At 31.0% G+C, this 14,041-nt stretch overlaps 1 protein-coding gene across 3 annotated transcripts; it reads left to right on the plus strand.

The window, feature by feature from the left end:
• The first annotated feature begins 6,737 nt into the window (after positions 1-6,737).
• LOC105783203 (CSC1-like protein At1g69450) lies at positions 6,738-13,493 on the plus strand. Of its 3 annotated transcripts, XM_012608511.2 has the most exons (12): positions 6,738-6,906; positions 7,507-7,837; positions 8,272-8,427; positions 8,705-8,768; positions 9,009-9,218; positions 9,518-9,700; positions 10,278-10,576; positions 10,974-11,250; positions 11,730-12,005; positions 12,501-12,734; positions 12,823-12,999; positions 13,260-13,493. In XM_012608511.2, the coding sequence occupies exons 2-11, from the start codon at positions 7,557-7,559 to the stop codon at positions 12,988-12,990; spliced, it is 2,148 nt and encodes a 715-aa protein (XP_012463965.1). In that variant the 5' UTR covers positions 6,738-6,906; positions 7,507-7,556; the 3' UTR covers positions 12,991-12,999; positions 13,260-13,493. The 3 variants fall into 3 exon arrangements, with proteins under 3 accessions (XP_012463965.1, XP_012463963.1, XP_052482731.1); XM_012608509.2 differs by lacking the exon at positions 13,260-13,493 and having other exon boundaries at positions 12,823-13,226; XM_052626771.1 differs by lacking the exons at positions 9,009-9,218; positions 13,260-13,493 and having other exon boundaries at positions 12,823-13,226.
• Positions 13,494-14,041: the final 548 nt, after the last annotated feature.

Here is a 14,041-nt window from a genome sequence, read left to right on the forward strand (position 1 = left end):
ATTAAAATTACTTAAAACCACTCCAAACCAATCATAACTAATATATTAGCAAACCACATTTGAAAACATACTTATAGTTTTAATAATTCATTTCATATAGAATCAAAATACTTCAAGTAAAACCAAAATAGATAGAGTTTCAAGAGTTTGTATTTTAGTCCCTAACACATGGGAACACATTTGGTCTACCTATGTACATGCCATTTTAATTCAAAATATGGTACCTACTCTTGAAGCTCTTGAGGATGTGATGAGATGAGAGATCTCCTAGCCCGACTCTACCTCTTCGAGTCTAACTGTACCTACGCATTAAAATAAACGCGTTAGGCCGGTGAAGGATTAGTAAGTAGTACAAGAATTAAATAGGTAAATGAATCGTAGCATATTGTTTTAAGTTTATTTAATTAACACATGCTTATACACATACTAAATTCATACAACTATGCTTAATTTAACAACATTTATCTTACCTTGGAAAATTACTAAACTTACCTTAACACTTTGATGGTTCACCTTTGTTTACATTTCATATCTTTAGCCTACAGTAGACTTTTATAGAACATACCGGATATACGAAACAAATACAGAGATGCATTGTTATGCACTAATGAACAGAAAACACTAAGGTGCTATACAGATGTGCTAAACGGAGAGCATTAATATGCTAATAATCGGAGAGCGTGCTAAAGTCCCTTAATGGCGTGCCACTAATATCCTAGTTGTTCTAGTTTTGTCTACTTAGGCGTAAAAGTTGAATTTCATATTTTTAAATACTTTACATAAGTATTTTAGAAAAGATTTCACATTTATTCATCATCTACAATTTAGTCCACATTTCACAAATCACAAATATCACACCATTTTTACACATATACTTTTACCACAACATGATTACTTACTGCTCAAACAAATTACCATTTCATATTCTCCACCTATAATTTTCTTTACAAATTTCATAATTTCATAATTTCATAATCTAATCCCTTTTTACTATCTATTTATAAATATAAATATATATTCTACATTTCTATTCTAAGTAATTCCATATTACAATATAAGCATTTAAATAAAATAATTTAAAAATCTTGTAGTACTTACAACAAAAGGTTGAGATGATGTATTTTCTTCTTCCTTCACTCATTGGCCTTCTCCTTTCCTTTTCTTCAATTTTATCCTCTCATTTCTTTTATTTCTCTTCAATTTCATATAAAACATATATCATTTATAAGTTAAAACTAAAATCATATAACTTTTCTATGCTAGTTAATGAAAATAAACATGTATAACATGATAATTCATCCTCTCTTACCTTAGCTCTTTGAACACCTAAAACCTTTACTCATGTTTTTCTCTCTTTTAACCCATCTATGGAAATTTCTCATAAAATAAAGTTGTTCACTAGCCTTCTCTTTGATTTTTACTGAAGAAATTTCAAAGAAAAATGAATGTTTGAAGCTTGAATGGTTCAACAATGGAGGAAGGACATGAAAGGAATTAAAAAAAAGTTGGATGGAAAATGAGAGGAGAAGTGACAGTTCGGGTTGGTGAAAAGATGATATATTTTCATCTTTTCTCCCACTTTTTACACCATTCCACTAAAATATCTCACATTTTTAATTAAAATGATCAAATTGCTAATAAGTCCTTAAGCCATCCATATTTTTACTTTTACCCATCATTATTACACCTAATAAATATCTACTTGGCTAATTACCACTTTGTCCTTCCTCATCTTTCATTTTTCCTAGGACGACTCATACAACACTTTGGTTAAATTTCTTCTTTATCCTTCCTTCCTTTCCTCTACTACTAGATATCTCCTAACTTACTATTTTTCCTACTTTGACCACAAAAAATTCTCTACTTTTTCAATTAAGTCAAAGTATCTATTTAGAATTTTCCTATCTAATGAGTATTTTCTAATTTTCTTATTGGGTCTAAATACTTCCTAATTTAATACTCAAAATTCTTATTTATTATATTTCAAAAATTTTGCACTAATTCTTGACCCGATCCATCACTTTACCTAACCCCGAGTTAAAACGCGGATGTTACAGATTCAATGGGTCCATACCAGTTCACGGGTAAACCGGTCTTATACCTCTCTTTGGACCAATTTCTGATCGCTTCCTAGTCTGTTTGAAACAATCATAATTCTAAGTCTCTATACACTTTGTAAATTTAAAATTTAGTCCATGTACTTGTATTTTCAAGAATTTAACCCCCTTTACTTTTTGATTTTAAAAATCCACTTTCAAATTATACATAATTGTATAACATTTTAATAGAAAAATTAATGATATTAAATGTTTGAACTAATTAATAGTATTACAAAAAAATAGAGACTAAATTATGTTAGAAATTGAATTAAAATGATTAAATCTCAAATTTAAATATAATAGAGGACCAAAATTAATATTTAACCATTAATTGTTTATACTTTTCTATTCTATTTAAACTTTTCTATTCTAATAAAAAATAAAAAAAGAATATCATTAATAATAATATTACAAAAATACTAATAATATCACGAATATTATAAATAATACAAATAAACTAATCTTTTTACATCTATCTTGCATCTTCAAAGAACTCAATAAATCAAATAATTCAATAGAATAGATCCAACAATCTCACAGTTCTTCGAGTGCCAATGTTAAGAAATCATTAAAAATCAAATGTAAAAATCACAATTTCTCCAATATTTGAATCTTAGAAAGAAGGTTATTAAAAACAAAGAAAAAGAGCCATTTAGATTCGGATATGGTTATCCTGATATATAAATAGAATATGCTCTGGGACAGAAAGACTCAAACCTCCGCATAGCGAGATCAAAACCCGTTGCCTTACCACTTGGCCACATCCATTTAGATTTTTATTTGAAACTACTAAACACTAATATGAGTATTCCTTGTTTGTCCATTCCAGTTCCAAATAGCTATAGAATATATTGAATTCTTGATACGATTTTTGCATGTATGGATAGAAAATTAAATCCAATTTATTAATCAATACATAAAATTCAATTAAGATATTGTATGTGTAACACCCTATACCGAGCTATAGGATGCTACAACAGTAAACTGGCCAATCTGAAACATTTAGAAAATAGCAGGAAAAAATGTAAAAGAGGGTTACCAACCACTCAAACAAAACCAAAAAGATCAATTCATAATAATTTACAATCATTTCCATGTTATCCAATCATATAAGGACCTAAATCAAACTTACGAAACATTTAAAATAAATCGAGAATGATTTTGGATTTAAAAAAACTTTTATAAAATATTGGTAAATAATGAAAACAGAGGTTACACGGCCGTGTGACAAGGCAAGGATCGTGTGGTGCAGGGACATGGCCGTGTGGCTCAACCGTGTGACAGAGCTCAGATCGTGTGAAAGGAGACAAACGGTCGTGTCACTAGACCGTGTAACTAACTGATGTCATGTGCAACATATATAACTTGTTTTAAGCAATTTGTATACCATTCATACCAAAAGACCTATATTGCCATTTAACACCATTCAAACCTACTCCAAAACATGTACGTTACAAGACCAAAACTCAATTTACTAATCATTCAAACAAGCAACCAATATGCCCTCATTGGCACCAACAATTCAACCATTAAACAATAAGGAAACTTTACCATTCTTGATAGGTTAATCATACCTAAACATTCACATGCAAGCATTATTTCTTTAACTAGAATATCAATAGGCAAAGTACAAAATATAACCTAAAACTTTATACCAATTTCATCAAGTAAAATGTACCATAACTACCAATGCCTTTAATCATTTCATACACAACTCAATTACACCAAATGAAAGCATTTAACTAAAGTAACAAAGTCCATTGCTATTTCATGCTATCATCTAAACAAATACTTAATACTATCCATGTCTTTGTCATAAACATCTATATGTTAAATTACCATATGCATTTATTTAAATATTTATATTCATTCAAACTCAACCATGCCAAACCATAAACACAAGCTTTACAATATTGAATCCTCCTAAGTACATGTCACAAATAACCAAGTTTGAAACATCAAAAGTCTACCGAATCGGGAGATGAAAGGTGTATGCTTCTCGTTGATACAGTCGACACGTTTCGGATAGTTCAAGATCTACAAAAAAAGTAGTAACCTGAGTAAGTATATAAAATACTTAGTAAGCTCATATAATATAACAAATAACTTACCTTAACCATTTAAGAATTGTATGAATCAATATGAAACAAATTCACCTTTAATAGCATTCAGAACATCAACCATATGAGATTTAGTCCAAACCACATATATAATTTCAAATGGTAAAGTACCAACTTTAACTCAAAATTTATCATGAATCCATTTTCCAATTTATCACTTTGCAACTCTTTCATCATTAAAATTTTCATCATATGTCCTTGACATATTCATTCATATCATGACATAGTTCAACAATTTTGGGTCAATAAGTAATGAACATACAGATATTCAGAGTTCGTATTTTGCTTACTCCAGTGAAACAGTTTTGTATCAATTAATTTTTATTCTTTCAATGGATCTTTGTAAAAATATTCAATACATAAGTCCAAAAATAGATAATGCTCATAAGAGCTAATTATATACAAAATAAATGTGTCAGGTTACTCATCCGGGCTAAACCAGTGATATTACAGAAAAATAGGCTGGCCAAGGCTATGTATACATGTAAGGTTACCAGTCCAAGCTAAACCTTTAAAACGACAACGGATTACCAGTCCAGGCTAAATCTGAGTCACATGTATATCCAAGTCTACAACACATGCTGGAGCTCGGTCTAGAACATAAATTCTGACAGAAATCTCATGTATGAAACTTTTACTCGATCTATCGAAATTATTTTAGAAATTTAATATTTTTCGCATCAATCAATTTTATTTCCGTAGAGTTAAATATACACACACACACACACACACACACACATATATATATATATATATATATATATATATATATATATATATCATTAACAAAATTTAACCAAAGATAAGAGTATGAACTTACGACAAAACGATAAGGCTTTGGATACCAAGGATTATTCAAAAATTTTCAATTTTTCACCTAAGTCACAACTTAATCTATATAATAGTTAAGATTCAAAATATCAATACCAATCTCATAAAAAACTCAAATTCATGCATATAATCTTTTGGTATCATTTTACACAATTTTCTTGAACTTTTACATTTTATTCAATTTAGTTCCAAAATTAAACTTATCATAACTTTCAAATATGGACTTCAAACTTTAAACCAATTTCTAATACATTCAATTACTGCCACCAATTATCAAAATTTTCAGAAATTACAAATAAATTTCAAGATATTAACAATTTAGTCCATATGTTCAAAATTAACAAAACACTTTATAAAATAGTCCTTAAACAATTAATAGCTTCCAAATCTACCAGTTTATATAAAAAACATCTAAGATTCATCAATGACAAGTTTTAACATCTTTAATAGTTTTGAAATCGAAAATACGGGTTAGTTAAACTTAGTTGCAATGAACTCAAAAACATAAAAAAAAATACAAGAAACAAGATTAAAAATAGCATACATGCACAACTTGAAAGTTTGAAGCAATTCGGCCATGGCTTCTTTAGCTCTTTCTTCCTTTGAACCGTGAGAAACAAAATGAGGTGGGGGAAGATGACAAATTGTTTTTAATTCTTTTAACATATATTATTATAAAAAATTTTATTTAATTAATATGACGCATATGCTAATTTAAACCAAAACCAACAGTCCCACTTTCTTAAAAAGTGGTTAATTATCACTTAAATCCCTTGACAAAATTTAATTAACCCCTTGATCAATTAAAATTTCATAAAAATCAAGTTTTTAAGGTTTAGTACTTTTTCTGTAATTAACTATCAAATCACTAAAATTTCCGAACCAAACTTCAATACACTTATTTAGTAATTCCGTAGATATTTATGAATTTGTTTTACAAAAACGAGGTCCAAAAATCTCATTTTCTAAAACCACTTGACTTTCGGGACAATCCACTTGTATTTAACTAATTATCCAATTAAATAAAATTATCGATAAAATTCACTATATCAAAATACTTAAATCATAAATATTAAATAATACTATTAACGTATTCACTCATCAAAATTGTGATCCCAAAACTATTATTTCGACACCATTATTGTTACATTTTTCTATTTTCTTACGAGAATCGAATGATTTTTATTAAGTGAGTTGAAAGAAATATTGTTTAATCTACCTTATTTTCCTGTGTGAATGGAGGAAGAGTTATATAATTTTTATAAAATTTTAAATTATTTATAAACTTCAAATCAAAACATATTATATGCTTAGGAATATTCTAATAATAAACAATTGTGCTTCGTGCCATGCCCAACTTATTTTAAAAAATATTTTTTAAAATAAAAATCATTTTTTTAAAAAAATGCAAAGCTCTTTGGCCGGTAGATTGACTGTTAGTTGCTCTATTCCCCGTTTGACTTCCAACTATAAATCAACGAATCCTTTCCAAATTTTAAATTTTTATAAAAAATATACTAAAATCAAAATCCGAAATGCCCTTTTCACTTATAAAATACAAAAACAGAAAAAAATCCAGACACGAAATTAGAGTAGTTTACTAATTTTAGTCCAAAAAAATAATTAAAGGACATTTTTTGTAATTACAAGAAGAATATATATATATATATATATATATATATATATAAATTTTTAAAAAAAAGCCACTGCAACAAGCAACCTCCTATCGTCCCCTGAATTAATGGTATTTTATACTGGACTTATATCTTGCCTCTAATTCGGAACCATTTTCTTCAACTATCCTTCGCGTTTCATCCGATTCAAACTCTCTACACTCCCAACCGTAGCAGAAGAAGGTTTGTTTGTTTTTACATAATCATCTCTGAGTTTGAAATTTATTTTGGAGCTGCAGTAAGTAGTGCAGTGAAGTTATCGTAAATTGTTCTTTATACATATTTGTGATTCGTAGCAGTTTGAGCTGAATGATTGCTCCATTTCTAGTCTGAATCGCGTTTGTTTTTTTTTTTTATTTATGAAAATGTTGTTTGAGCTTGTTTGCGCGGTTTTCTGATCCTGTGACTGTTTGCTTTTTTTTTTTTTATCACAATGTTGTTTCGTTGCATTTAGGAAGTAGTAGATCCGGGAATGAGAAACAAAAGTAGTAGAGAATTACTGAATTAGATATTGACGTCTGCTAATTGTATAATGGAATATTGGCTGACATGAAAATTAATCAGCTTTGGAATAAAAGTTTTTGAGAGTCTTTATTTATTTATTGTTCTCGACCGATTGAAATGATTTATCATTCTACTTATTCTAGCTAATTATCATTTCTGCATGTAGGCAGCGAAATCCTTTGATCTTCTTTTTTAAGCTTATAATGAACAATTGCTGTCAAATTGTAATTGCTTCCCTTCTTGTAAGTTAATTGATTAATTATTTTCTTGTTGGTGCAGTTTTGATATATAAGCCATCTTTTTGAAGGGTTTGATATTGCTCTGAAGAGATGCTTGTGTCTGCTCTACTTACATCAGTGGGAATAAATTCTGGACTTTGTGTATTATTCTTTACATTGTATTCAATATTGAGGAAACAACCTACTAATTATGAAGTTTATATACCACGCTTGATTGCTGAGGGGAGCTCTAAGCGGAGAAGTCATTTCAACTTAGAAAGGCTAATACCATCTCCTGGCTGGGTCAAAAGGGCATGGAAGCTATCTGAAGAGGACCTCTTGTCAACCTCCGGCTTAGATGCTGTGGTCTTTATGCGTGTTATAACATTTAGGTGAGTGTTTTCTTTCATGTATGCAACTATCAAGAAGAAAATCATTAGACATAATGTGATTTCTGCAGCTTCAATAGGTAATAAATTAAGGGATTTTTCGTTATACATTTTAGCCGTAGTTTTTCCTTTTTAGATCGTGTGATTTGTGTCCCTGTTTTCTAGTTATGTGTGTGTGTGTGTCTCGGAGAAAGAGAAAGAGAGAGAGAGATTGCAGAATGGATGGGAAGAAAAGATTGATTGTTTAAGTGAAAATAAATTCAGTCCTTAGTCTTCTCATTTTTCTATTCTTTTTTTTTCAGATTATGTATGCATTACTTGATCTTTATCTTTTTTTTTTTTTTTTTTGATTCTTGATATTACCAATTTTATTAACGTTTTATCAAGAGCTTTTCTGCCTCAACCTTATGTTTGTTTATTTGCTCTTAATACTGCAGTTTGAGAGTATTTTTGTTTGCTGGGGTTATTGGTATATTTGTTCTTCTCCCTGTCAATTGCTCCGGGGATCAGCTTCACGATATTGATTTTGCTGATTTGTCAAATAATTCTTTGGACGTGTTTACCATTTCAAATCTAAGCAGTGGCTCAAAAAGGTAATTTCTAGTTTAAAGTTACTTTTCACTTGACTTGAACGTTGATTCTACATGCCTTCGGAAATTAACTTCAAGCTTCCTCAAGAAAGAGTGTTTTATTGGTACCTTTGAGAGAAACCTGAGAAGGATAAGTTATGTCATACAAAGATCATGTTTTTATATTCTTAAGTCTTAAATAATTGGTCATTATTTCTTAGAACTGAGAAGTTGTAGCTTTATCACATGCTTAAGGCCTAATCAAGTGTAAATGAAACTAGTTTTAGCTTTTTTTTTGCAGGTTATGGGCTCACTTTAGCGCTGTGTATCTTGTCACTGCATTTGTTTGCTATCTGCTCTATTATGTAAGTCTACTTCTCTGCTCCAAAGAAATTTAATAACAGAATTTAACTGCATCAAATTCCTTAGTCTATTACATGAAATTTTTTGAACAGTTGATCATCTATTCTTAATGTCACAGGGTTGCTAATTTTATGGAAATCAGTTTGATGTTACTGATCATTATTTTTCTATACTTGTGAATGATTCTGGGGCTATTTAAGCGATTATATTTGTACTGGCTACTAAGTTGCGACTTTCTGCAGGAATATAAATGTATAACTGGAAAAAGGATAGACTTTTTTCACTTAACCAAACCTCAGCCTCATCAATTCACCATATTGGTACGCAGTATACCTGTTTCTGCTGGAAGTAGTGTTAGTGAGAGTGTTGAAAGATTTTTCATGGAGTACCATCCTTCTACATACCTTTCACATATGGTTGTTCATAGATCAAGTAAACTTCAAAGTCTCATTGTAAGCAATTATTTTTAATGTTTTTCATTTCCTTAAGCTTCTAGTTTTGATTTACCGTTTTTAATACTCTTTAATTCTTCTTTTATTTCTTTTTCATGTGAGAATAATTAACATAATTGAGAAATATTTTCATCTTAAGCCCGTGGCTTTGTTTCCATGTATGGTCATTGGTCATGTGTATGCTAGTGGTACTAAAAAGCACCCTGTCCTCTTCTCATTATTTTTCTATATCAGCAACTCTAGTGCTCTGTTTCTTATTTCTAACAGTTAATTTCATTACTTTGTTTAATCCCTTTCAGAAGGATGCAAAAAAATTATATAAAAGGATTACGCACTTACAATCAGAACCCAATCAGCCGCAGTATAGGCATGTTGGGTTTTTACGGCACAGGGTTGATCTGGTGGATCATTATGGAAAGAAATTAGAAGACATAGAGGAGAATATGAGATTAGAGCGATCTGAAGTTTCATTGGCAACACAAGTATGTGCTTGTACCTGCTGTTTTTCTTTTGGCATTTGTTCTATTTTCAAACTTTTCTCAGGATCTTGTAAATGGACCCTTCAGTAAGTAGAAGTCAAAGTTAGGGAATACCAAATATAGGTGGATCCTTAGAATCTAAAGTCATAAATTTCCATTACTTCTTTCTAGCAATGCGGACAATAGTGACCATGTTATGAGATGATGCCTCCAGTTATTCAAGGGTTGGAAAAACATCTGACCTTGATTATTTTATTAGAAAATGATAAATTCCCCCCCCCCCACCCTTTTTTTTTCTTTTGCTAGCTTCCTTTTCCCGATTTATTTAAGGTGCAAATGATGTATAACAAATTAACGTTACCAAAGGATGACTCTTATCTGCTTCTTTCTAGGCTCTCCACATCTTTCTTGTAACTATTATACCATTCTTGTGGCCATGTTCTACTTCGTTTTTTGTGGCCATATATGCAGCGACAACTGAATCTTAACTTTGCAATTAAGTTGGTTTTAATTTTTTTTTTTTTTTTTTTTTTGTAATGTATGGAGCATCCTATTGATAATTTCGTATTCAATGTAAAAGGAAGTTCGAGCAGCTTTTGTCTCCTTCAAGTCTCGGTATGGTGCAGCAGTTGCTTTCCACATGAAACAATCAATTAACCCAACAGAGTGGGTCACAGAACTAGCTCCCGAGCCGAATGATGTCTACTGGCCCTTTTTTTCATCATCATTCATGAGAAGATGGCTTTCTAAGATTGTTGTTATTGTTGCATGCATACTCCTGACAATTCTATTCCTTATTCCGGTTCTGGTTGTGCAAGGTCTCACTAACCTAAATCAGTTGGAAATTTGGTTTCCGTCCTTGAAAAGCATTCTAACCATGTAAGTGTAGTTTAGCTCCAGTATTTCACCATCATTCCTGTTGTTTACCTTTTACTGCTATATGTTTGTGTTATTGCCCTAGCTTTCTCCTTGTAAAATTCATGGAAAATTCTTCCTAAGTTTGTTGTCTCATGTCATTCAAACAAGGAGAGTAAAACGTTGTAACCTACTATGTCATTGCATAATTCTATGCTTACACGATTTCGTTAATGTTTTCTATTAATTAGAAGATTGCAGAGTAAATACAAACGATTGGTTGCTTTTTATAAATACAGTATTTAATCATATTATCTTATGCATGGCAAATGTGTGATAACTGTGCATTTTCATGTTATTTATCCATCTTTGTTCATTTTCTTAATAAGATGAAGTTTGATTATTATGTGTTTGTTTGCAGAACATTTGTCAGTCAGGTAATTACAGGGTATCTTCCCAGCCTTATTCTTCAGTTGTTTCTCAAGATTGTGCCTCCAATAATGGAGTTCCTTTCCTCCATTCAAGGATACATTTGCCACAGTGATATTGAGAAGAGTGCATGTAACAAAGTGCTATGGTTCACAATATGGAACATATTTTTTGCAACTGTATTTTCTGGATCAGTTTTGTATCAGGTTTCTATCTTCCTTGATCCCAAGCATATCCCTGCAAAGCTCGCCTCAGCGGTTCCTGCACAGGTTAGAATGCATTTTCCTGCAAAAACTTCTTTGACTAGTTTTATCCAATTTAATAGGGGCAAAAGGAATGGGGTTCTTTCTCTAGTGGTTCATAGAAGCAGGAATTATGGCAGGGGAAATGTCTCAATCATTACCGTAACTTAATCCACTGATAAACTTTCTTCTTGTTTGTGTATATGCTGATCAAGATTACTTCACAACTTTAATACTATTGAATCAAATTTGAGGGCAAATGTTGTAGAAGAAAAATTGATTCATAACCAGTATATTATAATCTTACAACTATGTTAATTTCTGTTATCTAATCGAGAAAAAAAAAAGTTTAACCAAAATGCTATCTGTACATGGAAAATTATTGAAAAGTAAAAAGTAAATTATTATGTTTGTTATCTGCCCCGAAAGCAGTAACTATTAAATTTTCACCCTCTGTTCATTTAGAACTATTATCCATGATGATGACACTCCAATTCTTTTTGTAGGCATCTTTCTTCATTGCTTATGTGGTGACATCCGGATGGACGAGTACTTCATCAGAACTTTTTCGCATAATCCCTCTCATTTGGAGTCTGATACGAAAACCCTTCACTTGTTGCTCAGACGAAGAGTTTGAAGTTCCATCGATTCCTTACCACAGAGACATTCCAAGGATTCTTTTCTTCGGACTTCTTGGAATTACATATTTCTTCCTTGCACCGTTAATTTTGCCCTTCCTCTTGGTGTACCTCTGTCTTGCTTATATCATCTATCGAAACCAGGTTAGTTAGCTATCTATGTCCCTTTCTTTCCCTGCCATTTTTTTAATTTTCATCTCCAAGCAAATCATGTCAAGTTAGTTTCCTTACTATCAGAATCCATTCATCAAGTGAGATGAGTGATCTACAACTATCTAAAAGTACATGGAAAAACTTAGAAAAAGAAGTTGAACATAATCATGTTCGTTGCATACCCTTATTCGAGACTCACACTCCAAGTCCGATTAAAACAATATGAGATTGCAACGAGTGCATCTTTGTAAGATTAATTTATGAAGTTTGATTCACTGACCGAAAATTATAATATATAAAGCCTTCCACAAGTAGTTAAGTGATAATTCCTGTTTTCTATTCTGCCTTGGTGGGTAGTTCTCATCCAAACAAATGGAGCAGTATATAGTAATTTTTGACGTTTGTATTTCACTATTTGTATATATAGTTAGTTTCTGGTATTAATTTGGACAACTTTCATTAACCTTTGGCAAATTTACTTTGCAGTTCTTAAATGTATATGCACCGAAGTACGAGACCGCTGGGAAGTTTTGGCCAATTGTGCACAATTCGATGATATTCTCCCTCGTACTCATGCAAGCTATTGCAATTGGACTCTTTACACTGAAGAAGCTCCCATTAGCATCAACGTTAATTTTCCCTCTTCCTGTCCTCACACTTCTCTTCAATGAGTACTGCCGGAAACGTTTCTTGCCAAATTTCATCGCTTACCCTGCTGAGGTACGTATCTTCACGTCCCATTCACGAGTTTCACAATTGTAGCATAAATCCTCTATCGTGATCTTGGCTCGGGTTTTGAATCTTGCAGGTTCTGATAAAGAGAGACAGGGAAGACCGGTATGATCCGAAAATGGCCGAATTCTACGATAACTTAGTGGCTGCATATCAGGATCCTGCCTTGCTACCAATTCAGTTTTCTGCAAATTCTGATAGTCTTAATAGCCCTCTTATATCTGCTGCTCAAGTTCGACATTAGCCATCGGAGGTATTTGAGAAAATCTATACTTAATACATGCTTGGACCTTATGTTTATTAGTGTCCTCATTGATTTGCAATTTCTCCTCTTCTTTTTTTTTTGTTTTTTTTGTGTGTGTGTGTATAGGCATGTAAATGAACCATTATTTAGCAAAACAAGTCTGACCTTACTTTCCCTAAACTTTAAACTTTTATCACTCCCAAAATTTCTTGTTTATAAACCTGCTTTTTCCATTAGACATTCCCTTGAATTTTAATGAAACCGTGCAGTATTTCCAGTTTGGTAGCTACTTTCCGGAAGCTTTCAGGAGGTTCTACTATTAGGGGTGATAACAACTTGGTTTGATTCGATTTTGGAAACATTGCAGTTATCATGCAGTTATTATGGGTTAAATCCTGTTATTAGTTCCTGTACTTTGCAAAAATGATTGATTTAGTCCTTATACTTTAATTTGGATTAATGATTATCATTTGCATCAAGACTGAAAGTTTATATTTTCAAAATTTATAGGGACTTAGAATGATCTAATTGGAGAATAAGGGCTAAAACTACTTCTATACACACTAACTAGTAATTGAATTTAACCAAACGAATTTAACTATTATTATTTGGGTTGGGACTAAAATTTTAAATTTTAAAAGTATAGAGATTAAAATTAACTAATTCAAAAATAAAATAAAACTAAAATTAATCAAATTTAAATATAAAATTAAATTAATAACTTTTACAAAGTACGTAAACAAATAATTTAATTTAATTTTATTATGGTTTTTAAAAACCGCAACTAAATTCGTATCAAATTTTAACTTATAAATTACGAATCAACTAAAACCAAATAGATTTAAATAATAATAGATTCAAAATCAAATATAAACCTAACACAGAGGTTGGTTCGTTTCGGTTTTTTTTTTTTTTGCTTAGCCTTATCTAATATAAACATTCCATCATCACAAACCAAAGATTAATGGAAGTTGCCCTTATAAATTACCTGGCATCTGCAACATACAGTTGAATAATTACAAGATAGATGAGATTATCTAATTTATATATT

This window comes from Gossypium raimondii, chromosome 13 (genome assembly GCF_025698545.1).
Source record: "Gossypium raimondii isolate GPD5lz chromosome 13, ASM2569854v1, whole genome shotgun sequence".
Classification (NCBI taxonomy): domain Eukaryota; kingdom Viridiplantae; phylum Streptophyta; class Magnoliopsida; order Malvales; family Malvaceae; genus Gossypium; species Gossypium raimondii.